This window comes from Gallinula chloropus (genome assembly GCF_964237585.1).
Source record: "Gallinula chloropus genome assembly, chromosome: 19".
NCBI classification, from domain to species: domain Eukaryota; kingdom Metazoa; phylum Chordata; class Aves; order Gruiformes; family Rallidae; genus Gallinula; species Gallinula chloropus.
The window spans coordinates 9,557,658-9,579,409 of NC_140104.1; the positions used below are offsets into that span (position 1 = coordinate 9,557,658).

Sequence of the window (21,752 nt, forward strand, 5' to 3'; positions counted from 1 at the left end):
CACGGCCCGGGCCCAGCGCCCGCCCCCCCGAACTCACCCCGCCCCCGGCCTGCGCGTCCCGCCCCCCGCTCAGCGTCAGGCCCGGGCCCGCCCCCGCGCAGAGCCGCAGCGGGACACAAGGCCGCGGGTCCATCCATCCATCCATCCCGCGCTCGTTTTATTGGAGCCGGCGCGCAGAGGGGCCCCGGCGGGCAGCCCGGGGCCTCAGCGCCTCTTGCCGCCCAGGGCCGCCAGCGCCTTGCGGGCGCTGCTGATCTGCTGCTCCAGCCGCTCGCGCGTGGCCCGGCTCGTCGCTTTCCGCAGCGCGGCCTCCATCTCCTCCACCACTGCCCGGTGCCCGGCGGCGTTGTGGAAGATGCGGATGGCCTGGTCCCCGGCCGACGCCAGGTACCGGCCGCTGGTGTCGAAAGCCAAGTCTGTTACGCACTGTGTGTGCACGCCCCGGAGCCGCTCCTCCTCCTCTCCTCTCCTCGTGTTGTACAGGACAATGTCTGTGCCGCTGGAGATGGCGACGACGCGAGCATCAGGGGACAGGGCGATGCGACAGGGCTCCACCACCTCGCACTTCACCGTCAGAAGCAGGTACGGGTCCTGTTGCTTCTTATACTCCACATCCGTGTCCCAGAACCTCCATGTCCCATCCTTGGAAAGAGTCGCCATCCTACAGCCGGGGGACAGAGCATGGATGAGCCTGAGGAGATGGGATGGCAGCTCTTCCCCTGCCACTCCTCTGTGGCCAGAGAGCTCTTTTGGGAAGTGCAAGTCTGTGCCTCGTTCTCTTTCCAGAGCAGGGAGAACAGGCAGCCCCAGATGTGTGGGGGTGGCGTGAGCCAGTGAGGGTTTTGCTGCCCTGGACTCCCAGGAGAGCACCCAGGGCAGTATTCCTTCACACCAGAGGGGTGAGCTCCCGTCCTGACAGTCAGACACACTTACCTCCGTGAGTCGTTGGAGAAGGAGAAGGAGTAGATGCCAGCAGTGTGGCCTTTCAGCTCGAAAGCCCTGGCCACCTCCCGGAAATCTCCGTTCTTGCCAAAACACACCTCCCACACCTTCACATCAGGGGTAAAGCCACAGGACGCCACAAACCTGGGTGAACAAACAGGCAGAGAGACACAGGGTGTCTGTTACAGGGCACCCAGTCTGGCCAGGGGTGAGTCTTTGGCACCGCTCGCTCACTCCCAGAAGAGAAACAGGCAGAGCCCCCTGGAGCTGGGCATGACATGCAGCTGGCCAGCTGCACTCACTGAGTACTCAAACTCGCTGAGCTGAGTAGGAGAGACCCTCCCCTGCCAGCCCCTTTGATGGGGGACTGATGTCAGGGAGTGTGCGAACAGCCTGGACTGACTCAGCCCCCCTGTGCTGACTGCCTGGGGAGGGGAGCTCTGACCTGGCCAGGGACAGGACACTGGGCCAAGGGGCCAAGCCCTACAGAGCTCTCCTCCAGCCTCCTGAGCAGGGCCAGGGGCAGTACTCCTGCGGGGAGGGGTGTGTAAGACAGGGCTCTGCGAGGACAAACCTATCTGGACTCCTATGTTCAGGTCTTTGTTCTGGTCAGCCAAAGCTTTCAGTGAAACCAGGCTGGCAAAGGGGTGCTATGGAAAGCACCAGGGTAGCTTTGGAGTGGGAAACCATAGGCAAAGGAGAAAACCTAAATGCTTTCTGACATCCGGACTCACTGAGCTTGGAGCACAGCAAGTCTCCCTGCAGCAGCATGTCAGAGCAGAGAACAGGATTTTCCTGATAAACAAACCTCCCAGTAATTTTATAATTAACCTTTCTAAGGTTATAACTAAGTTTGAGGTGCCGTTTGCTTTGTCCCACCGCTGTGGAGGCCACTGCTCTGCAGCTCTTCAGCAGATGGGTAACAGAACAGCAGCACTGAGGTACAGCAGCAGCCCACTGACTGCTGAAGACCACGCGGGGGGGGGTCAGCACTCCTGGAGGGGCTGCTCCCAGGGGAAGAATCCCTTTTTAAAATGTTAAACCCTCAGAAAATGGCATCCAAGTAACAGCTAACATCCAGTGGTGTGAACAGAGGGCGTCCTCTGGGAAGGAGTGTGGTTCCTGGTCGCTCCACAGCAACCTCCCGCTCCACAGCAGGGGCAGCCAGGATCCCCTCCCAGCCCTCACCTTCCACAGGGAGACACCGTGGCGTAGGCATTGTTCATCTGGTTACTGTTAATGCTGGCCAGGACTTCACCCTTTGTGCTCCAGATCAGGATGGTGGTGTCGCTGGACGCTGTCATTATAAACTTTCCTGGGGGAAACAGGTAAAGATCAGGACAGCTCCCCGACCCAGCGCCACAGAATGCTCAGTGGGCTGGGACAGTCCCTCAGCAAGGTGGCAGCTCCCTGCACCTTGGCAGTTCAGACCAAAAGCAGCACCAAGAGCTGAGGAGCATTGCTCCCCCAGGACAGAAGACTCAGCTCCTGGCACTGCCACTGTGCACCCCTGAGCAGCAGCGGGCACCGAGGCTGCACGGGCGTCTCCTGCCAGCACCCCTTGGATCCCTCAGCTTGGCACCGTCCCACATGCAGCACGGCTGCAGCAGACTCCATCTTCCCCAGAGAGCTGAAACACAGCACGAGGTGTCTGTAGCTTTCAAGTCGCAGTGGCTGATGACAAACCACTCTCTTGCCCATGTCAGCTCTTGGGAGTCCTGCCTGTTCCCAGCTGGAATGCTTTGCCCGTTTCCACAGCAGCCCATTTACCCTTCAGCTCCTGCTGCAGGTTCAAGTTTCCACTTTCACAGCTGAACAAAGGTTTCACTTTAACATTTTCTCTGTGCTCCTGCTAGAGGTGAACTCGCATCCACCCACAGCCAACTGCTCAGGGTCATGTATCTGAAGCAGTACTGCGTCCAGCCCTCAGCACCAACACATAAGCTCTCCCCTCTGGAATATCCCAGAGGTCTCAGACAAACCATATGAACTCGAAGGAGAGAGATTTTGGCTGGTTAAAGAGCTCTCAGTAGGCCAGAGAACCGTGATCCTCTCGATACTGAGACCAGACCTCTTCCCATCAGCACCCCTGCAGATGTCCATGGAGCCTGTGCACCCTGGGGAGCTGATCCCACCTAACAGCAGCACAGCAAAGGGCAGCACCTGTCAGTTCACTCGGTAGCAAACTGCGGCTCAACAGCAGCGCCTGCAAGGCCAAAGAATCACATACTGCTGCAAAAACTGGCCTGGAGGCTGCCAGAAACTCCCAATTTGTGATTTTATGTAGCAAGGATCTGGGGAGCTGCAGGGGGGCTGCTGCAGGAAGCAGCCAGAAGCTCTCTGCAGGCCCCCCCAGAGCAAACACCAGCCGGCTCCAGGCCAGAGTCGCTGCTGACCAAGGCCGAGCCCATCAGCGACGGTCACAGCACCTCTGGAATCACACTGAGGAGAGAAAAAACGCAAGCAGCTGCTTTTTGCCCCCAAAGAGGGGAGTGAGAGGACGTAAGAAACTCTGCAGACACCAAGGCCAGGGAAGGAGGGGAGGAGGCACTGCAGGGACCAGAGAGAGAGACTCCCATGGAGCAGCCCCACGCCAGAGCGGGAGGAGACATATGGAAGATGCTGTGACCCACGTTGGAGCAAGCTCCTGGCAGGACCTGCAGCCTGTGGGGAAAGAGAAAGAGAGGGAAGGAGAGAGAGAGAGACCCACGACAGAGCAGGTTTCCTGGGGGTACTTCTGACTCCTTCAGGACCAGGCTGGAGCAGGCTGGGCCTGAGAGACTGAGACATTCTGTGATTTGTAACTGCACCCCGTAGCAGTGACCCACACTGGGACAGCTGGGGAAGGGGGTGAGCAATGAACACTCCCCAACTAAGGGGGAGAACATCTCGTGATGAACTGACCCAAACCCCCATTCCCCCAGTCACTGTCCCTCCCTGTGCCACAATGGGGGTGGGGGGGGAAAAGGAGCGAAACCCTGGCTGAAGTGCAGTCTGCTGAGAAGGGAGGGGTGGGGGGAGCTGCTTTAAGATCTGGTCACACTTCTCATCCCCCGACTCTGGTGTCACTGGGGGTGCAGGGCAGTGTCATAAATCAGAGTTTTCTGTCCTTTATTCTGCGTTGAGTCTGTTCTGCCTATGACACTGATTGTGGAATGATCTCTCCCTGCCCTTATCCCGACTCCTGAGCCTCTCAAGATCTCTTTTCTCCCCTGTCCAGCTGAAAAGGGGAGTGTCAGAGTGGCTTTTTGTGGGTGCCTGGCCTCCAGCCAGGGTCAAACCACAACTTTTGGCCCAGCACCTCTTGCTTTACAAAGAAATTAAAGCCAAGCTGGGTCCATGAGCTCCAAAATGAGCTCGTTTTGCTACCTGTCTCTGCAATTCCAATGTTAATGATGGGAGCCTTGTGCTTCTTTGGGAAGTCCCCAGAAGTCGCAGTGAAGGTGAAGTTGCCATCATCCTTCTTAGTCATTTTATAGACACGAACAGTCTCGCCATTTGCCAGCCAGACAATGAATGCCCTGTGGAAGGACAGACACAACCATTAAGAAGCTGCAGCAGGTAAAGTAACCAGCCCTTTACTGGAGGCCACCAGGTCCCCTCCTTGTGTTAGCTCAGCTGCTGCACTGAATGGGAAGGAGTGGACTTTATTATCCCACATCTGGAAGTTACATTCCACCCCCCTCTCTGAAAGGGGCCACTCCACAAAGCGCCACGCCATGCCTTCCCTCCCAGCCAGAGCTCTCCCTCAGCCCCGCAGCAGGGCCCAGGGGTGAGGGCTGTAAAGAGCACCTTCCACACAGGCAGCAAGCCGGAGGCTGGGACCGGTCCCCAGAGCCCTCGAGGGACGCGGGGCCGTGCGGCCCGGCACCTCCCGGGCACCCCGAGCGATCCCCGGGCCGGGGGATGACCCCGGGCGAGGCGCGGGGCAGCCTGGCCCTACCGTGAGTCGGGGCTGAGGCGGACCAGCTCGGCGTGGTCCAGCCCCACGTTGGCGCGCAGACAGCGGTGCTCCCGCGCCGCCAAGTCCCGGGCGCTCCACAGCCGGACCGTGCGGTCGCTGCCGCAGGACGCCAGGTACTTGCCGTTGCTGCTGAAGTCCAGGCAGGAGACGGAGCTGCCGTGGCCCTACGGAGAGAGCGGGGAGGGGGGTCACAGCGCGGAGGGGGGACCGGCGAGCACCGGTACCGGGACGCTCACGGTACCTTGAGGGAGGCGGCCAACAGCCGGTGGGTGAAGTTGTGCTGCTGCGGCCTGTTCCTCCGCGTCCGCGCCGGCTGCTTCGCCTTCCTGCGCTCCTCGGTGCCGGCGGAGCCGTTGGCCGCGGGGCCTGCGGGGAGGGGAGGGTCGGGGGTCGAGCCGGGCGGGGGGCAGCGGGCAGCGGCGCTCCCCCGCCGTACCGCGGTACTCACCGTCCGGCGGGGCGCAGGGCGGTCCCCGCGGCGGGGCGCGGCGCAGCGCGGCCGCCAGCAGCAGGAGCAGCCCCAGCAGCAGCCCCAAGGCACCCGGCAGCGCCCACCCGCCCAGCGCCTCAACCGCCGCCATGTTCCCCGGCGCCAGCGCGGCGCCACCGGCGGGCGGGGCAGTGCGCATGCGCCGCGCCGCGGCGGGCGGGGCGTTGCCTAGGGACTGCGCACGGCTCTACGCCTCTCCGCTCCGCAGGCTTCGCGCGGGGCGGCTCCTGGCGGCCGGGAGGTCGCCCTGCCGCGGGGCGGGCGGACTGACCGACGGACTGACCGACGGACGGCTTACGGACAGACGGGCTGCCTGCCTGCCTGCCTGCCCGACGGCGGGACGGACGGGCTGCCCCGCCCACACGATCCGCACAGCCTGCCCCCCATGCCCGCACCCCCTTCCCGCACCCCCTGCCCGCACTGCCCCACACTGCCCGCACCTCCCGCACCCCCTGCCCGGACTGCCCACAGTGCCCGCACCTCCCGCATCCCCTGCCCGCACCCCTGCCCGCACTACCCCGCCCCGCACCCCCTGCCCGCACTGCCCACAGTGCCCGCACCTCCCGCATCCCCTGCCCGCACCCCTGCCCGCACTACCCCGCCCCGCACCCCCTGCCCGCACTGCCCTGCACTGCCCGCACCTCCCGCCCCCCCTGCCCGCACTGCCCCGCCCGCCCCCGCCAGGCGGGCCGGAAGAACCAGGCTGTGCGGGTGGGCAGAGCGGGTCCTTTATCGGGGCGCTCGCTGGGCCCCGCGCGTTGCCGCCTGCTCGGGCTCCCGGGGCCCGCAGTGCCACCCCCCAGCCCGTTCCCGCGGGAGAGGGACCGGGCGGCGCCTGTCCGCGGTGTCCCCGCCGGAGGCTCCTTCCCTGCGTGGGGCCGTTGCGGGGCTGGGGCAGCCCCCGGAGCGGGGGTGGGGGAGGGGGGCAGTTAAGAGCAGCCGCCGCGGCCCCGCCCCGCCGCCCCCGCCACCGCCCGCGTCGCCTGCTCCGGGACGCAGGCCGGGTCGCTCAGGATGGAGGTGGAAATGCTCAGCTGCCGGAGGGAGCTCAGGACGGCTGCGGGGAGATGGGGACGTGTCAGCTGCCACCCTCCCACCAAGCCTCGGGTGCTGGAGGGGGCCCGGGTGACCCATTCCGGGGGCACAGGAAGAGTCGTCTTCCCCGGAATGGGTCACCCGGGCCCCCTCCAGCCCCTGGACTAGCACAGCAGCCCCTCCCCCGGCTGCATTCCCAGCAGGAAGCAAAGGGAAACCCACCCCTGGGGGCTCTGGGGAGGGGTGGGGGGCTCTTGCCTAAGGGCACTTGCCAGCCCTGGGGCCGTGTGGGTGTGAGAGGAGGGGGACCCAGCACTGCACACGCAGCCCGGGGCATCCTGTGGGTCCTTCCCTCCCACAGAAGGGTGGTGTAGCCTCACTACCCCCAAGGACACCCCTGCTTTTTCCCCCTCATCTGTGCTGGGGAGACAACCCGGCTTGCTCAGGGTGCCATGGACAGGAGCAGGGCCACCTACTCGGCCGAAGCGCTGGGAGGGAGCAGTGTTGGTCCAGCCAGGCAAGAGACGTCTGGGTGAGGCTTTCCATGCTGGCCGTGGAGACCATGCCATTGAAAGACTCGAAGAGCGGCCGGATGATGATGCTGAACTGTTGGGAGCAGAGGAGTTAAGGACCAGCTTTGCCCAGGCCGCAGTCCCCCACCCACGCAGTGCAGTGTGGGCAGCACCCTCCTACAAGCAGCAGGACAAGCTCCCTGCCTGGCCATGGGGCAGATGGTGCCTTCCCTCAGCACTGGCCTGTGCTGCTGGGGTGATGGGGACCTGAGTGTCACCCAGGGCAGGTAGTGGGAGAGCTCCAGAACCCCTGGCACGACCAGGGCTGCCAGAGATGGTTGGTTAGACACAAATCAACCCTTTGGAGCAGACCAAGGAGCCAGCTGACACAGTATCTGCTGGAGAGCCCACGAGCAGGACACAGCAGCAGTGTGTCCGGTGTGCTCTCCCCGTGCTTCCAGCATGCAGGGACCACCCTGGGAACTGGTGATTTTGTGCATGTCACAATCTGCTGCAGACACCTCCACCGTGACTATATCCTGGAGCCCACATCTGCTTTAGCCTCCCCAGTGTCCTGTGGAAGGAGCTCCACAGCACTTCCAAACTCCATGGCAGGAGCCAACCTCTGCCTTGCCTGGACTGTGGGCGCCGGGCTGGGTGGTGAGCAGCAAGGCCTGCCTGTCCCTCTGGGGTTTTGCAGACCTCACTCACAGTCTCTGCTGGCTTAATGGTCCCATCCCATCTCAGCCCTGCCTACGGAGAAGGAGGTCTAGTCCTCTGACCACCTGTTCCCTGGCCCTTGGTCTCCTCCATGCTCCATACTGTTTGGAGCCCAGACTTGTGTCCAGGGTGTGGGCTCCCAAGACCAAGCCATCATGTCCCCAGCCTTGTGCCTAATCCCTAGTTGGCGACTGCTGCAGCTCAGAGCCAGTCCCATGTCACCAGGAGCTCTTCTGCACCAGTGCAGCTCTGATGACAACTTCCCTTCCCTGCAAGTACTGGCCTTTACTGCATCCTTGTAACAGAAGCTTCCTCCTAACCACAGCATCTCAGCATGTTCCCACCATGTGCCTTTGGCTGGAAACATCTCCCCGTGGCCCCCCAAGCTTTTTGAGTTAGGGGCACCCCACAGACCTGGAAGGAGTGGGTTAAGCAGAGGATCCCATGTTTGGTGGAAGGCTCAGAGCAAGCAGCAGCCCCCAAAGGATACGATCCAGAACTTCCAGTTCTGCAGCGTGGAGGAGCGGACGTACTCGTTGAACATGCTGCGCATCTGGTCGAAGCGCTGGTGTGTGATGGGCACACCCGTGGCTGGCAGCTGCTCCTGGCACATGCTGTGGGGCACAAGCAACACGCAGGTCTGTGCTCAGGAGCCTGGGAGCCCCCAGGCCTGCCCGGTGCAGAGTGGCTCTGGCAGGACCTCAGCTCTCAGCAGGGGTGGGCAGGATGTGTCCTTCTCCCCGAGCGGCTGTGTGGCCCAGCCCCACGCTCTGGTCCCGCACAGCGCTGTGTCTTGAGCATCCCCTACCCCCAGGAACAGGGTTTGAAGTGAGACAGCGTCAACCCCAGGTCCTGGGTGGTACTCAGGAGACCTGCTGAGTCCTGTGGCCATGCCGACACTGCCACTTGCCCTGCTTGGCCACTGTGCTGCAGGCAGAGGCTCTCTCCTGCCCCCCTCACCACACCCCTCTTACTTGATGGAGCCGTTTAGCTCCTCGATCTGCTCCCGCAGCCGCTGTGCCTCATCCTGCAGCGCTGCCCGCTCCTGCTGCAGCTTGCAGATGTACTCGGCCGTCTTCTGCAAGGTGGTGGCCTTGCTGACCTGCGCAGGGGCACAGGGAGAGATGGCAAAGGGAGGCCCTGGGGCGGGCAGGGCACAGAGCACCCAGCACTTCACCCAGCGGGGTGGCAGCACAGGGTGAGGTGTTCCCCGCTGCTGAGCCTTGGCAGCTCCTGCCATGGGCTCCAGAGCCCAGCCCACCCCGGCACGGCTGCTCTTCATGTGTCTCCACATGCTGTGGGCTTGCAGCCTCCTGTCCCACGAGCTGGGGTGCAGGGAAGAAGCCCCACGCACAGGGCAAGCACATCCCCAGTGACACAGTGTGTCCCCATGTGCCCAGGGAGGGTCCCTGCCACCCCAGGAGCTCACCTTGATGCTGGGCTGGGCGCTCAGCGTGCTCACGAGGCTGTGCAGTGTGTCAAAGCCCAGCTTGATGTTGAAGCGTCTCTTCTGCTCGGCAGAGATGTGCGTGATGCGGCGACTCTCCATCTGTGGGTGAGTGCTGTCAGGAAGCTCCTGGCACTGGGGATGGCTCTGGGCTGCCTGCCCCACTGGGGATGGGGTGGCCCAAACCATGCTGCACGGGGGCAGTCTGGGGGGAGATGGTGTCCCCACAGTGAAGGCAGCGCTCGCTCCTGCTGTACCTTGCTGGATTCAGGTCTGCTCCGTCGGGATGCAGGGTGGTGCAGGGAGACGCCAGTGCCTGGCCCTCCTGTGGGTCCTGGGGAAGCCTGGCCAGGTTTAGGCCAGTCGCTGCCTGGAGAAGGGAAGGGGATGCTCTGGGCACAGGGCAGCCGCACTCCCGTGTGACAGGCTGACACTGAGGTCCTGTGCTGGAGGCAGGCAGAGTGGAGCAGCCCGCAGAGCCACCCCCAGGGCAGCCACCCTGGGGCTCAGCAAACATGGATGTTCAGCTACATTTCTTATCCCACATCCCCACATTTGGGATGTGACATTTTAAATTCCCAGCATTTCTTAAGGCTGAAGCCACCAGCCCTGAGCACAGCAAGGCCACGGTGTGCAGCACCCAACTGAAGCTGGGAACGGCACCAGAGCCTGGTTTCCAGCCACTGCTCTGGTTCCCACAGGTGGAAGGTTCCTCCTCAGAAACCGAGCTCCAGCTTTGCAAAACCCCAGTCTGACCTTCTGCCCTTTTTTTTTTGCCTTTTCCTGCTTTTGCCCCAGGAGCAGGAGGCAGGTGAAGGAGCTGCGCCCTATCCCACGGAAAGAAATCGTCCATGCTCAGCTGGGTGAGTGTAGATTTACTCCAGCCCAGCTGGGACTGGGGTGGAAATGAATTGTTCCCACAGTGTTTGGTCCCTGCAGGAATGGGGATGTCCCGTGGAGCTCCTTGGAGAGACTCACCGCAAGCCGAGGTGGGGGACAGCCGCTCTGCCTTGGGGACCAGCAGTGGACCCGGATGGGTGCCTGCATGTGGCACCGGCACTGCTTGGGAAGGGCTGGAGCCAGGAGCCAGCCCTGGGCTCAGCTGGGCCACTCTGGAGAGGAAGGCAGCAGGGACGTCGGACACAGCGCTCCGCTGCTGGGAGAAGGCAGAGGGTAGTGGAGAGGCCAGTGCCCCCCGCGCACCGGGGAGCCTTGCGCTTTGCTCGGTGGGTGCCTGGGCAGTGACAGCTGAACACTGGCGAGGGGATGGTGAGGGGACCGTGTGGCCCTGTCCACACGGCATGGCACCGGCTGCAGGGGCAGTCCCAGCCCCCGTCCCAGCACTGCCAGGAAAGGGGCCCGCAGGGAATTCCCCACCCTGCCCTGCTGCTGCTGCTGCTGCAGGAGGAAGCACTGAGGTGACACCCTGAGGCCCCTGTGCCCGTCCTGCCCCACACTGCAGCAGTAGACCCCACAAAGCCCCAAAGTCTCCCCACCTGCTGAAAGGTGGCCGTACCCCTGCCCCGGAAAGCAGGAAGGGGCACAGCCCGGGGGGGACGACAGCTCCCAGCACGGGGGGAAGTGCTTACCGGGGACAGAGGGGCCGCAGGCATGAGTCCTGTGCCCATCAGATGTGGGGCATCCAGGGCCGGCTCCTGCTTGGCTACGAGAAGGCAGGGAGCAGAAGGGAACTGCTGTGAGAGGGTGTTGGGGCTGGGGTGGTCTTTCCTGCCCCATAGGACCACCAACCCCCTCACCATCGTTGCTGCAGCCCCTTCCCTGCCCATCCGCCCCAGAGAAGGGTGAGGGAGCCCTGGCAGCAGGGATGTCCTTGGGACACCAGGCTGGACATGACAGCCCTGCTGGGACCTGTCCAGTCGCACCCACGGGCAGCAGGACACTGGTCCCCTTCCAGCCCATCCCATGGAGCCCAGGCTGGGGACGGGGCACTTTGTTGGTGGCCAAGCCCTGGCCGAGCGCTGTGTCTGTCTCCGGGGGCTGCCAAAGCCGGGGAGTCCCCTCAGGCACAGCTTCACCCTGGGTCTGTCTCTGCCCGGCTGTGGGGCTTTGCCCAGCATCTAGTGTCCTAACCCAGGGAGAACATGGGGCCTCCCCTAATCCTCCCCACAGCATCTCCCTCTGCCACTGCCCACCCCCACGTCTTCCACAGCCCCCGGCCCTGTTACCTGTGGTCAGCAGCTGGCTCAGGCAGGGGTTGGGCACAGCCAGGTGGGGCGGCACGGGGGGTCCAGGCAAGCTCTTCACCTTGGTGCTGCTGGGCTTCACCTTGGGCTGCCCACCCCCACCCTGGGGTGGCCCCTTGGCAAGGGCAAACCTGGGGTCTCCCAGGAGGGCGGGTGGCAGTAGCTGGGGGGCAGCGGGGCCGGGGTACCCCGGTGGCACCATGCCCACGGCGTAGCCCAGCCCTGGCACGTGAGGGGTGAAGCAGGGCACTGAGAGGGGTGAGGTGGGGTGGGCGAGGAGCGAGGCGTCAGCCGAGCCAGTGTAGGGGAACTTGGAGCGGGGGGCTGAGGCAGGGGAGAAGCGGGGATCTGGGCTCAGCAGCGGTGCCCCGGGGGACGGGCCGGGGGAGGCATAGGGGGATCCTGGTGGCTCCAGGCCAAGGCACTTGCTGGGGAGGCTGTACTGCAGCGGGGGCTTGTGTCGGAGCTGGGGGCTGAGGCTGCTGGGGGCTGCGGCCGAGGGCTCGGGGGGCAGGAAGGCCCCGTGGAGGCTGAGCTGGCAGGCACCGCTGGGCTGTGGGAGACACAGGAGCGTCAGGGGGAACGGCTGGGGCACCGGCAGCCGTGGGCCGCGGGTCGGGGTCCCACTCACCTGGAGGAGGGTACCGGGTGGGACCGGGGCCTCAGGGCTGGCGGGCAGCCCCCGCATGCCCACCAGGGACCCCCCGCCACTGAAGAGGGGCTCAGCCATGGGCGCCAAGCAGGGTGGCTCCTGGTAGCCTGGCTGTGTCTGTGCTGGTGGCGGCCGGTGGCTGCTGAGGATATCTGCAGGGCCAAGTGGGGACAGAGTGGCAGAGGTGAGGGGTGGCAGCGCTGGGTCACGCTGGCGGTCCTGCTGTCACCTTGCTGGGCCGGTGCAGCCCCCGGGGTCAGCTGGTGGGATTGGCGCCTGAGTTGTGAAATGCTGGAGTGTGGAGGGAAGAGGCAGCTCACGCGCCCCGGGCCAGCCTTGCCACACTTATGGGGACAGGAAGACCCGTCTGGGGTGCCACCCAAGGGTGGGGACCCTGTACCCGACACCCAGCTGGGCGCCACATGCTCCGGTGCCAGGACTGCTCACTTTGGGGAGGTGTTGCATGGCCATTCCACTCCTTCTGAACCAGCCCTGGGCTATGGCAGGGACCACAACACCCGGACTGCAGGACAGCCATGTCAGGAAGGCTCAGGGGAGTGTGTCACAGCATCCCCAAGCCACAGGGGACGGTCCCCATGGGTTATGGTGAGTGCTTATCTCTCTGACCCGGTACCGCCATGCGTGCAGCCTGTGGCTAACCACATCCCATAGCCTTCCCGAAGCCGAGCCCCATGACCCAGCCGTGACTCCCTCTCCCTTCCTCTCCCCTTTCCACAACCCTCCTCCTCCCACAGCCCCAGACGCCGTGGTGCAAAGCGCTGGCCTGACACTTTGGGCAGGTGTTTTCCTGCTTCCTGGGCACATCAGCCCTGCTCATGCCCAGCTTGCTGCTAGTGCTGCCACTGCCTGTACCAGTGCCAGCTCTGGCACTGCTCCTGGGAGGCCTGTCCCTGGAGATGATGGCTGTGTGGTGGAGCTGGGGCTGCTGGATGTCTCCCGGAGCGTGGAGCCAGTCAGGCTTGCAGGCAGCTGCCCAACAGCCCCTGGCACAGGCTCTGTGCTGGGGAGCAGCCCCAGAACGCAGGCGCTCGAAACCCCTCTGGATATGCTTGTTCTCCCAACCCGACTGGCATGAGCATCTTTGCCTTCTGGCACATGCTGCTGCCACAGGGCCTGGCTGAGCTCAGTGGCTGGCTTGGCCTGTCCAGCCTCTGTGCCCATACTGGGCTGCATGGACTCGGCTCCCCGTCCAGGCTGTGGCACAGGCCCCACTGCCCGGTGTGCCTAGGCTGGGACCCACAAAGGTCCGAGGCCCTTTGGAACCTGCCTCAGAGGAGCTGTGGTGCCAGCCCTGGGGCAGAGCGCAGAGACAATTCCAGCAGTGCCATGTGCTGAGCTGAGGGTAACGCCAGCGTGATATGGGGAAGTGCCAGCGCCGAGCTGCCCGCTCAGCCTGCAGTCTGCCCTTACCTTACCCTGCCAGGAGGATGGCAGAGCCAGCCCCGTGCCTCCATGGCCCAGCACCTGGCATGGCACAGTGCTGCCAGGCAGGCCCTCAGCCTCCCCAGCGCACGGCACCAAGCTCCACGCTGCCCACCACTCCCCAGTCCCACACCAGGCTGTTCCTGGCCACCAGCACTGCAGCTCTGTGGGTATTTATAGGCATTTCTGATGCCCAGCTCTGCAGATTCAATTCCTGTTGCGCTTCTTGCTGTGCTTCAGGGGTGAATGGTGGATGCTGCCCCATACAGCAGCTGGCAGCCCCCAGGCACTCTGCCTGTCCTTCCTCCCTCCCCCTTCCCGCCCCACAGCTCTTGCCCATTCTCCTCACCACTGTTGCATCTCCCCGATGTGCTCCCAGGCTGAGCAGCCTGTCCAGGGCTTGGGGGAGAAGAGCCCATGTGGGTGGCACACCACGCCTTGGGCATCCTATTCAAACCTGGGCTGCTGTCTGAAGGAGTTGGGGCTCCAGATCCCGTTCCCAAACCAGCACTGGCCCTGGGCTCTGGGAGAGCCCTGCAGTGCTGCGGGGAGACGCCAGCCCACACGATGGCCATCCCAGACCCCAGCGCCCCAGTGCCCGGTGCGGGTCCTACCTGGAGCATGGTGCCAGCAGGGCACAGAGCCAGGCTGCCCCCTCGCCTCTGCCATCGGGACTTTATCATCTGCCCCACACCACACTCCCACACCCGCTGCAGACACAAGGTGCTTCCTCATTTCAGGATTGGCTTATATGTGCTGAGTGACAGGCGCTGAGCTTGGCCACGGCCACCAGACATGGTGACAGCCATGTGACCCTGCCGGAGCCCCGTGCCAGCCATCCTGGTGCCTGTTTGTGCTGTGGTGCTCTGCACAGGGCTGCCCAGGATCCCCACTCCCTGGTCACACACCCTTCAGGACATGACTGGGTCAGCTGGCATCTCCAGTTCTGGCACCCATCAGCCAGCACTCACCCCCCCATCTCCCATCCCCATAGCCCTGGCACTGCCCATTGCATGGCGAGCACACCCCTTGCTGCCCCCCCCCGCCCCGCTGTGCCCCCCCCCCCCACAGCCCAACGTGCACCCCGTCACACCAGCACACGATGCTCCCACCGGGCTCAGCGCTGGGGTGAGCGGCAGAGTCCTGGGAAATGCCACGTCGGGGATGGAAGCCCTGCCTGCAAGCCTAGGAGCACCCCAAGGAGCTGCCCTGCCCCAGGACACACGGGCCAATCTCAGCACACCTGGGATCCCACCCCTGGCCCCGGCTGGGTTTGGGACCCCCCGCAGCCCCAGAAGTGCCCCCAGGCAGAGCTGCTGGGCACAGGCAGAGCAGGACAGGGTGCTGAGACCCATCCCATTCCCAGGCAGCAAACACAGGCCTTTTCCCCAGGAAAACAGCAGCCTTTGCTGCTCAGGGGGACACAGCAGTTCAGGTGGGCGCTGCCATTCCCTTGCTGTCCCCGCTGAGCACATGGCTGTGCCGTGCCAGCGCCGCAACATCAGCTGGGCCCACGGAGAGGGGCTGCTGCAAATGCTGCTGGAAGGGGGTTGGTGCATCTTTCCAGCACCACGCAGGAGCTCTAGGGATGAGGGATCCTTGTCAAGTGTCAGTGTGTCCCTCTTGGGGCTGTCCTACCACCCAGGGACTGATGTGCATGAGGCACCTGGGGACAGCAGGCAAAGGGCCAGCAGCAGGAACGGACCTTCTTCCCAGCACAGCTAGCCCTGATGGGACCTCTGGAGGGAATGAGCCCAGGGGAAGCTGGCAGGAACCCTCCCAGCCCATTCTTTCCCTGGGCATCCCAGCATCTGCCCTGGCAGACTGCCTGCTCCCCACTAGCATCTGGTCTTGCATCACCCCACGGCTGTATGGTGCAAGTATCCTCCTTTCCTCCCACCGGAGGAAGTGGAGCCCAGCCGTGGAGCCCACAGGCTGCTCACAGATCCACAGAGGGGTCTTGAGATGATGCTGCTGCCTGAGACCACCAGTGGTAGCTGGGAGGGCTTTGGCTACCAGCCCACCTCAGCTCCCACCCTGCACAGTGTGCCCAGGCCACCAGCTCTGGCATGTCCCCGTGGTGCCTTGCCCTGGTACATGAGGACACTGCACAGCACGGCTGGTGGCAGGGCAGGACCCAGCTCCCTCCATGGCCTCATGGTCCCCCCGTGGGAGGAAGCTGCCACAGCTGCTTCCCAGTGTCCCCTGCTGCAGCCTCCTTCCCCCTCTGACACCAGTGCCAGGTTGGTCTCTGGGCTGGCTTGGCCAGAATGGTAACCAGTCCCAGAAGACACAGCCCAATCCAGCATGGGGTCCCTGCTCTGGGCCAGTCCTGGGGCTGACCTGGGTGTGTGGAGTGAGAAGGGACACGCACCAGCACAGCCCCTGCTCCCTGGAGGTTTCCTCTTTCCTGTGGGGGGACAATTGTCCTTCCTTTCTACACAGCCAAAACTAGCTGGTTTGGGATCTCTGGAAAGATTCTCTGTGGAAATCCCCTCCCACAGCTCCTGGACAGGCCCCTCCTGACCAGCCATCATGGCTCTGCCTGATGAGTGGGGAGGGATGCCATGCCCCTGCCCTGCAGCTTACTGCAGCACCCTGACCCATGCATGCTGCTCTTTCCATGCCAGTGGACATCTGGTGCTTTCTGTCTGCTCCAGCAGCTCCTGCTGCTCCCTGCCACCCTCTCAAACCCTCCCACATGCACACATGGAGGTGAACCATGGATCCAGGCTGGCTCCTACCTGAGATCTCCATATCATCCAGGCTGGGCTGCAGCGGGGCCAAGTCCGGGTGTATCATGTCAGCATTCCCAACATAGGCTGGAAGAGGGCAGAGCAGTCAACACTGCACCCCCGAGACCTTCCCTCAGGGCTGCTCCCCCTGCTGTCCTCACACCTGCCTGGCTGCCACCCCTCCATGGCACCCCAGCGTCACCCCACATCGCTGCACCCTGTGCCGCAGCAGTGATGGGCAAGACATGGGCACCCAACCCATAGAGACCCAGGGTTGTCCTGTCCCCAGTGCCCTGCCCAGCAGCACCTCTGGGACCTGATCCAGTGCCCAAGAATCCCAGGAAAAGGCTGATCCATGGTGCAGGGCCAGCCTGGTGCTGCAGGAACTCCAGCGACCTGGCCAGGCAGGGACACCAAAGAGTGGCCATGGGAGACAGGACCTGCCTACTGCTTACCCAGGGCTGGCAGCCCTGCCCTGGGGCCTGCTGCAAGATCCTTCACTGGGCAGCTCGGCACATCCCACCTGGGGCAGCTGGTCCGTCGGGAGCCGCCAGAGGTGAGGATGCTCCTGCCCTCCCTGAACAGAACTGTCACGCTGTTTGGGCAGGTGGGAGCATCCCTTCCTCCAATGGCTCCTTGCTGTCTTTGGGCAGGGCGGGAGGGTGCCAGAGGATCCTGTGTGCCCAGAGAACATAGGTGGCAGCTCTCAGGTGCTACAGGGCACGCTGCCCGCCTGGACCTCCTCCTCACAGCCAGTGAGAGCATGGTCTGGGTCACCTACCATCCTCGGGGAGCTCCTGGGGGGTGCTGGGGGTCTGTGTCATGGTGAAGAGCGTGTCAGAGATGTCTGAGAGGAAGGTGTCCAAGTCGAAGTGCTGCCTACTGCCCGGCTCCTCTTCCTCATCCCCAAGCAGCATGGGCACCACATTGCAGAAGAGCTGGTTGCACCATTTCTCTGTTGGCCTCCAGACATCCTCATCCTGCATGAGATGGAGTAAAGGAGCCAGGTAGGTGCCTCTCTTGGGTTGAGTCCATGCATTGCTCTCTGGCCCCTCGCCCTGGCAAGTCCCATGTTCCCCGCAGTGTTTGTCACACCTGACACGATGGTGCCTCCAGAAGGGTGAATCTGGCATCCCAAACGCTTGGCATGCCATCCTATTGGGCTCCCTGGGGCTTTCATCCACCCTTCTCCCAAGCTGCCCAGTGCAGGGGGCTGCATTGCACCCGTATTTCCCGCCCCCCTCCCCACCTTTCCCCAGCGGACTCACCTGCTTTGGGCTGGAGAGCTCTCCCTCACGTGTGGACTTTCGGAGCTGGAAGGAGAAGACAGCTCGTATCACTCCCCAGCCAGGATGGGCACGGTGTGGGGCAGAGCCAGGGGCAGGGCAGAGGAGGGCAATGCTCAGGACGGTGTTCCCAGGGGAGCTCAGCGTGGCCACCACAATTCATCTGCCTTTACTCTACAGGCTCTGGGCTGGGCAGCTGCCGCCACAGTGGGACCAGCAGTGTGTGGCAGTGTGAGGCTGCCAGCACCTTGCTTGCCCACCGCAGCCCCGGTCTTTATCGCTCCGGGTGAGCTGTGGGGAGGAGGCTGGGCCACGCTCCACCCCGTGTGGCAGGCGGCCAAGGTCGTGGTGCCAGCGTGCCTGAGTGTGGGCACCCCGAGTGATGCAGAGCTTGGCAGCACGTGCTGCTGGGGTGAGAGGAGGCTGCCAGCGGCATGCCAGCAAACCCCAGCCCCGCCAGAGCGCTGTGGGTGAGCCATGTACCTGTTTGACCCAGCCCAGCACGCATGCCACGGGTGCGCTGCCAAACTCGGCGCCAGATTGCGCTCCAGGCAGGGCAGTGTGCCGGAGCCCAGCGCTGGGAGCAGCTGGGGACGGGGTTCCCCTGACCTCCCTTCCCCCAGCACCGCTGGAGCAGCTAGCATCCCTCCCATGCTGGCAAGAGCCCACCAGCCTGGTCAGCCATGGCTCCATGCTGGGTGCGCTGACGTGCCCGTGTCACCGCTGGCTGTGCCAGGGGACAAGGAGCAGCACAGACAGAGCCACTCACCCGCTTCTTGTAGTAGATCCTCCACTTGTGGTACTCCCTCATCACTACCTCGATGCGGCGTTTCCAGTAGTTGCCCTCCAGCACAACAGCCTGGGGGGGCAGGACAGGGTGTCACAGCCCAGCCCCGCACCCCCTGTGCCAGCTCAGGAACCCCTTTGCCAGCAACTCTCTGAAATCAAACAAGCTCTGCCCCTGTGTGTCCCCAGCTCCCCTGTGCTGCCTGGGCCTGAGGGACCATGCCCCACCTCTGGTTTTCGGTGCTCATCAGCCTCCGACCCTTCCAGCGGGGTGATGAAGCCGCACACAGGGTTCTTCCTCCGCTCCACATCTGCACAGGGGTAAACACAGCTGGATTTACCGGTGCCTCTGTCCCTGGATGCTCTTGTGCATCGGTGCCGCAGTGCCAGCTCCATCCCACCCAGCACGGGGCGGGCAGAGCAGGCCCTGGCCCTGTACTCACACTGGATGTACCACGCTCTCCAAATCGCATTGTTGAGACGAATTTTCTCCCGGCAGAGCAGCCGCAGCCCCTTGAAATTCTTCCACTTTGGAGACACCAACTTCCCGCTGGAACACCAAGCAAAGGAGAGGCTGAGGGGCAGCATCCCAGAGCCCTCCCAGCTCTTGCGCCCAAGAGAAGCCTGGGGCCACCGGACGGGTGCCAAGCCTGAGGCAGGTGCAGCCTGCAGGCTGCTGGCCAGGGACCTGTGGGATCACCCATGGGAGCACCTGCTGAAGCACCCCAAGCTCCTGTTCAATCTGAGCAGCACAGACCTAAACTGTGACCTTCACAGACCTGCTAGAGCCTTTTTGAGCCCCTGGGACTAAAGTGCAGGATGTAGAGGAACTGATTCATCAGGGCTTGAACCTTGGCTTCCAGGAGGGACCCTGCTGCTCTGACCAGGGCTGATGCATCCCAGCCCCAGGAGATGGGAAAGGAAGTCTCCTGTCCAGGCAAGATGCCAGGGGATGTGTGTTGCTGTAGCTATTGCATCGTCACAGTGTTTGGGCAGATATCTCTGACTCTCCTTTTAGCACCAGGCGAGGCTTGGAAGGGTGTCCTTCACTGGGGGCAGGCAGCAGGGCAGGCAGGGGCAGCCATCTGCATGGGTCTGGGAAGGCAGGACAGCAATGTGGGAATGGTAAGGACATTAAGGGATGCTTACCTGTGCCCCAAGATGGGCAGAGAGCAGAACCAGCCCTGACCTCAGCCTAGTGTTGCACTGGGCTTTTCTCCACACCCGTCCCTGAAAACCTGTGCCCACCACGCTGGACCCCCATCCAAGTTGGGCTCACTCCTTCCCATTTCCTGGCTCCAGGAGGCAGCTGTGCTCTGCAGCTTGTCATGATGGCAGTGATGCTCCCAACAGGGACAGTGATGTCCCCAGTGCAGCACAGGTGGCCTCATTTCTCCTCCCTGGGAAGCACAAATCCCTCACCAGCCAGGGGTTTGTTCCTTAAAGATGTTGGTACTACTTTAGGTCCCACTTATCCTCAGCACGTGCAGGGAGGAGGAAAAGTTAAGCCTGGGCTGGGTGTAGGAGCGCTGGTGTGTGTGTGTATGTGTGTGTGTGTGTGTGTGTCTGTGTGTGTGTCCGTCCCGCCCCCACTGCCAGCATCTCCTCAGGCACATCCCAAGGTGCCACCAAGCCCTGTCCCCAGGGAGATGCTGAGCATGAGAGCAGTACCTGGCCTGTGCTTTGAGAAGCCACACACTCCTTCATAGCTTCTGAAGCTTTTGAGCACCCTCAAAGACTGGCTGATTCTGCATTCACCTGCTTTGAAATCTGCCTCCCCTGCACGGCACAGCATGGCATGGCACGGCATGGCACAGCACGGCATGGCTCAGCACGGCTTGGCACAGCATGGCATGGCATGGCATGGCATGGCACGGCACGGCATGGCTTGGCACAGCATAGCATGGCATGGCATGGCACAGTATGGCAAGTGGGCCTCCCTCTGCCAGCAACTGTGCAGGCTAGGCGAGGGGCTCAGCTCAGAGCCGGGTGCAGAGCAGCAGCAGGTCCAGGGTGCTTTCCCCTGTGTTACAGCCAGGCAGCCCAAACAGTCACCACCACCCTTGTGCTGGTGCCGCACAGCTCTGAGCTGGAGAGAGTGTGCCTGGGCAGAGGGTGCTGCCGTCCTGTTTCAGCATGGGGAACAGGGACCTGGGACCTCTCTGGCACCAGAGCCGGATACAGGGATGTTTCTGGGGACAGTCCCAGGGAGCCCCAGCCCAGGGGTAGGGTGGGACCTGTGTCCTGGGACTCCAGCCCCCAGAGAGTTAAGGACCGGGCTGTGCACTGGCCACTCCACTATCACCAGGAGTTTGAACTTTCCCCACTGGCACAAAGCAAACAGCGCGGTGGTGCCAAGCAGAGGAGCCAATGGAAGGGACGGCTTTCCTGGGCACATGGCCAGATGGCGCCGGTCAAGGCTACCCAGCCGTGCTCCTCTCTGGTGCCACCCGCCCCGAAAGCCAGCTTAAAGGAGCAGCCCGAGCCTGTGGACCACAGCCCCACGGCTGCAGCCAGGCGACTTAGACAGGCACTGGGCTGGCGGAGCCAGGGCCACGGCGCTGCCGTGGGACTGGGAGGCAGAAGGGAGGTGCCTTCGGGCTTTGCCACTAACTGCCTCTTTTCTCCATTAACGATCTTTTCAGTTTTGGGGCTTATCAGGATGATCTTTGCTCCCTGGTTTGCCTTGAAAACGGCCCCACCCTTTCCTGAAATTATCTCTCCAGGGAGATGGATGCAAACCCCACGCTGAGTGGTGAGAAAGGTTTGGGATGCCCCAAACAGGCCGGGGGTCCTGCAGCTGCCCCGCTGCCAGGGGAGCCCCACCGATCTCATGATTGGCAGAGGGGCCTTTGTGGGTGGAGTGAGGGGAGCAGGGCTCAGCCTGGGACCGCGCCTGGTGCAGCTCAGTGCCCACTACATTCTGCCCTGTGGCACCTGGTTTGCTCCACGATTGATTTACCCTGTCCAGAAGCTTACAGGGTTGCATCCCTGGCTGTCATGGCAAACATGTGCGTTGTGTTCTCCATCGGCAGGGAGAGCAGGAGAGGAGGAGCAGCTGTTGGCATGCAGGGCTGCTCGAAGAGCAGGCAGCCGCAGGATGGGAACGGCTGAGCTGAGGGTCCTCCATCAGGGACCAGCCTGCCTGGCTTTCCCAGGAGCATGTCAGAGTCTCCTTTCCGACCCGGGGCCTTGATTTCTGCAACAAACTGTTGCCAAAGTGGTTTTTTCCCTTGAATTTTTATGTTTTAAAATCCAGAGGCTGGGAAAGGATGTTAAATGTTTCTTGTAAAGGACTCCAAGCAAACCCAACCCCATTCAAACCGACCGCACATCTCTGCTGCTTTCTCCTTCGGTTGGTCGTGCGGATGGAAAGGTCACTGCTCCAGCTCCGTGGCTGCCTTGGGGGCAGGGAGCTCTGCCCATCGGTGCTGTGGCCACACTGGGTGCGTCTGGGGTGATTCCAGGACAGTGTTGTGAAAAGGTGTTAATAGGATTAGATAGCGCCCTGCTCTGCGTGCTCCCAGCAGGACTGC

The 21,752-nt window shown here is 63.1% G+C and overlaps 2 protein-coding genes across 4 annotated transcripts; both read right to left on the bottom strand.

Annotated features, from left to right (window-relative positions):
- Positions 1-129: 129 nt before the first annotated feature.
- On the bottom strand, positions 130-5,715 carry TBL2 (transducin beta like 2). Its single transcript, XM_084273186.1, is given in 7 exon segments — positions 130-661; positions 934-1,086; positions 2,131-2,257; positions 4,312-4,463; positions 4,886-5,070; positions 5,148-5,336; positions 5,338-5,715. Coding segments are annotated over 7 exon segments (1,461 nt in total). The 5' UTR covers positions 5,536-5,715; the 3' UTR covers positions 130-204.
- A 393-nt stretch (positions 5,716-6,108) lies between these two features.
- MLXIPL (MLX interacting protein like) lies at positions 6,109-21,282 on the bottom strand. Of its 3 annotated transcripts, XM_084273331.1 has the most exons (17): positions 21,196-21,282; positions 18,660-18,766; positions 18,445-18,527; positions 18,200-18,289; positions 17,413-17,457; positions 16,926-17,124; positions 16,154-16,231; positions 11,946-12,118; positions 11,297-11,867; positions 10,700-10,773; positions 10,089-10,266; positions 9,368-9,480; positions 9,093-9,212; positions 8,638-8,765; positions 8,154-8,277; positions 6,908-7,037; positions 6,109-6,453 (listed from the first exon to the last, which is right to left on the bottom strand). In XM_084273331.1, the coding sequence occupies exons 1-17, from the start codon at positions 21,243-21,245 to the stop codon at positions 6,326-6,328; spliced, it is 2,391 nt and encodes a 796-aa protein (XP_084129457.1). In that variant the 5' UTR covers positions 21,246-21,282; the 3' UTR covers positions 6,109-6,325. The 3 variants fall into 3 exon arrangements, with proteins under 3 accessions (XP_084129457.1, XP_084129456.1, XP_084129458.1); XM_084273330.1 differs by having other exon boundaries at positions 10,089-10,263; positions 11,297-12,118; XM_084273332.1 differs by lacking the exon at positions 6,109-6,453 and having other exon boundaries at positions 6,911-7,037; positions 8,078-8,277; positions 10,089-10,263; positions 11,297-12,118.
- Between the last annotated feature and the right edge of the window lie 470 nt (positions 21,283-21,752).

Bases quoted from the DNA above. Each gene is read 5' to 3' on its own strand.
- MLXIPL (XM_084273330.1), bottom strand. From the start codon at position 21,245: ATGGAGAACACAACGCACATGTTTGCCATGACAGCCAGGGATGCAACC. The intron at 18,290-18,444 runs GTGGGGCATGGT...CTGCCCCCCCAG, and splicing joins ATGAGCACCGAAAACCAGAG to GCTGTTGTGCTGGAGGGCAA. The intron at 7,038-8,153 runs GTATCCTTTGGG...TGCTCCCAACAG, and splicing joins AGAACTGGAAGTTCTGGATC to TTCAGCATCATCATCCGGCC.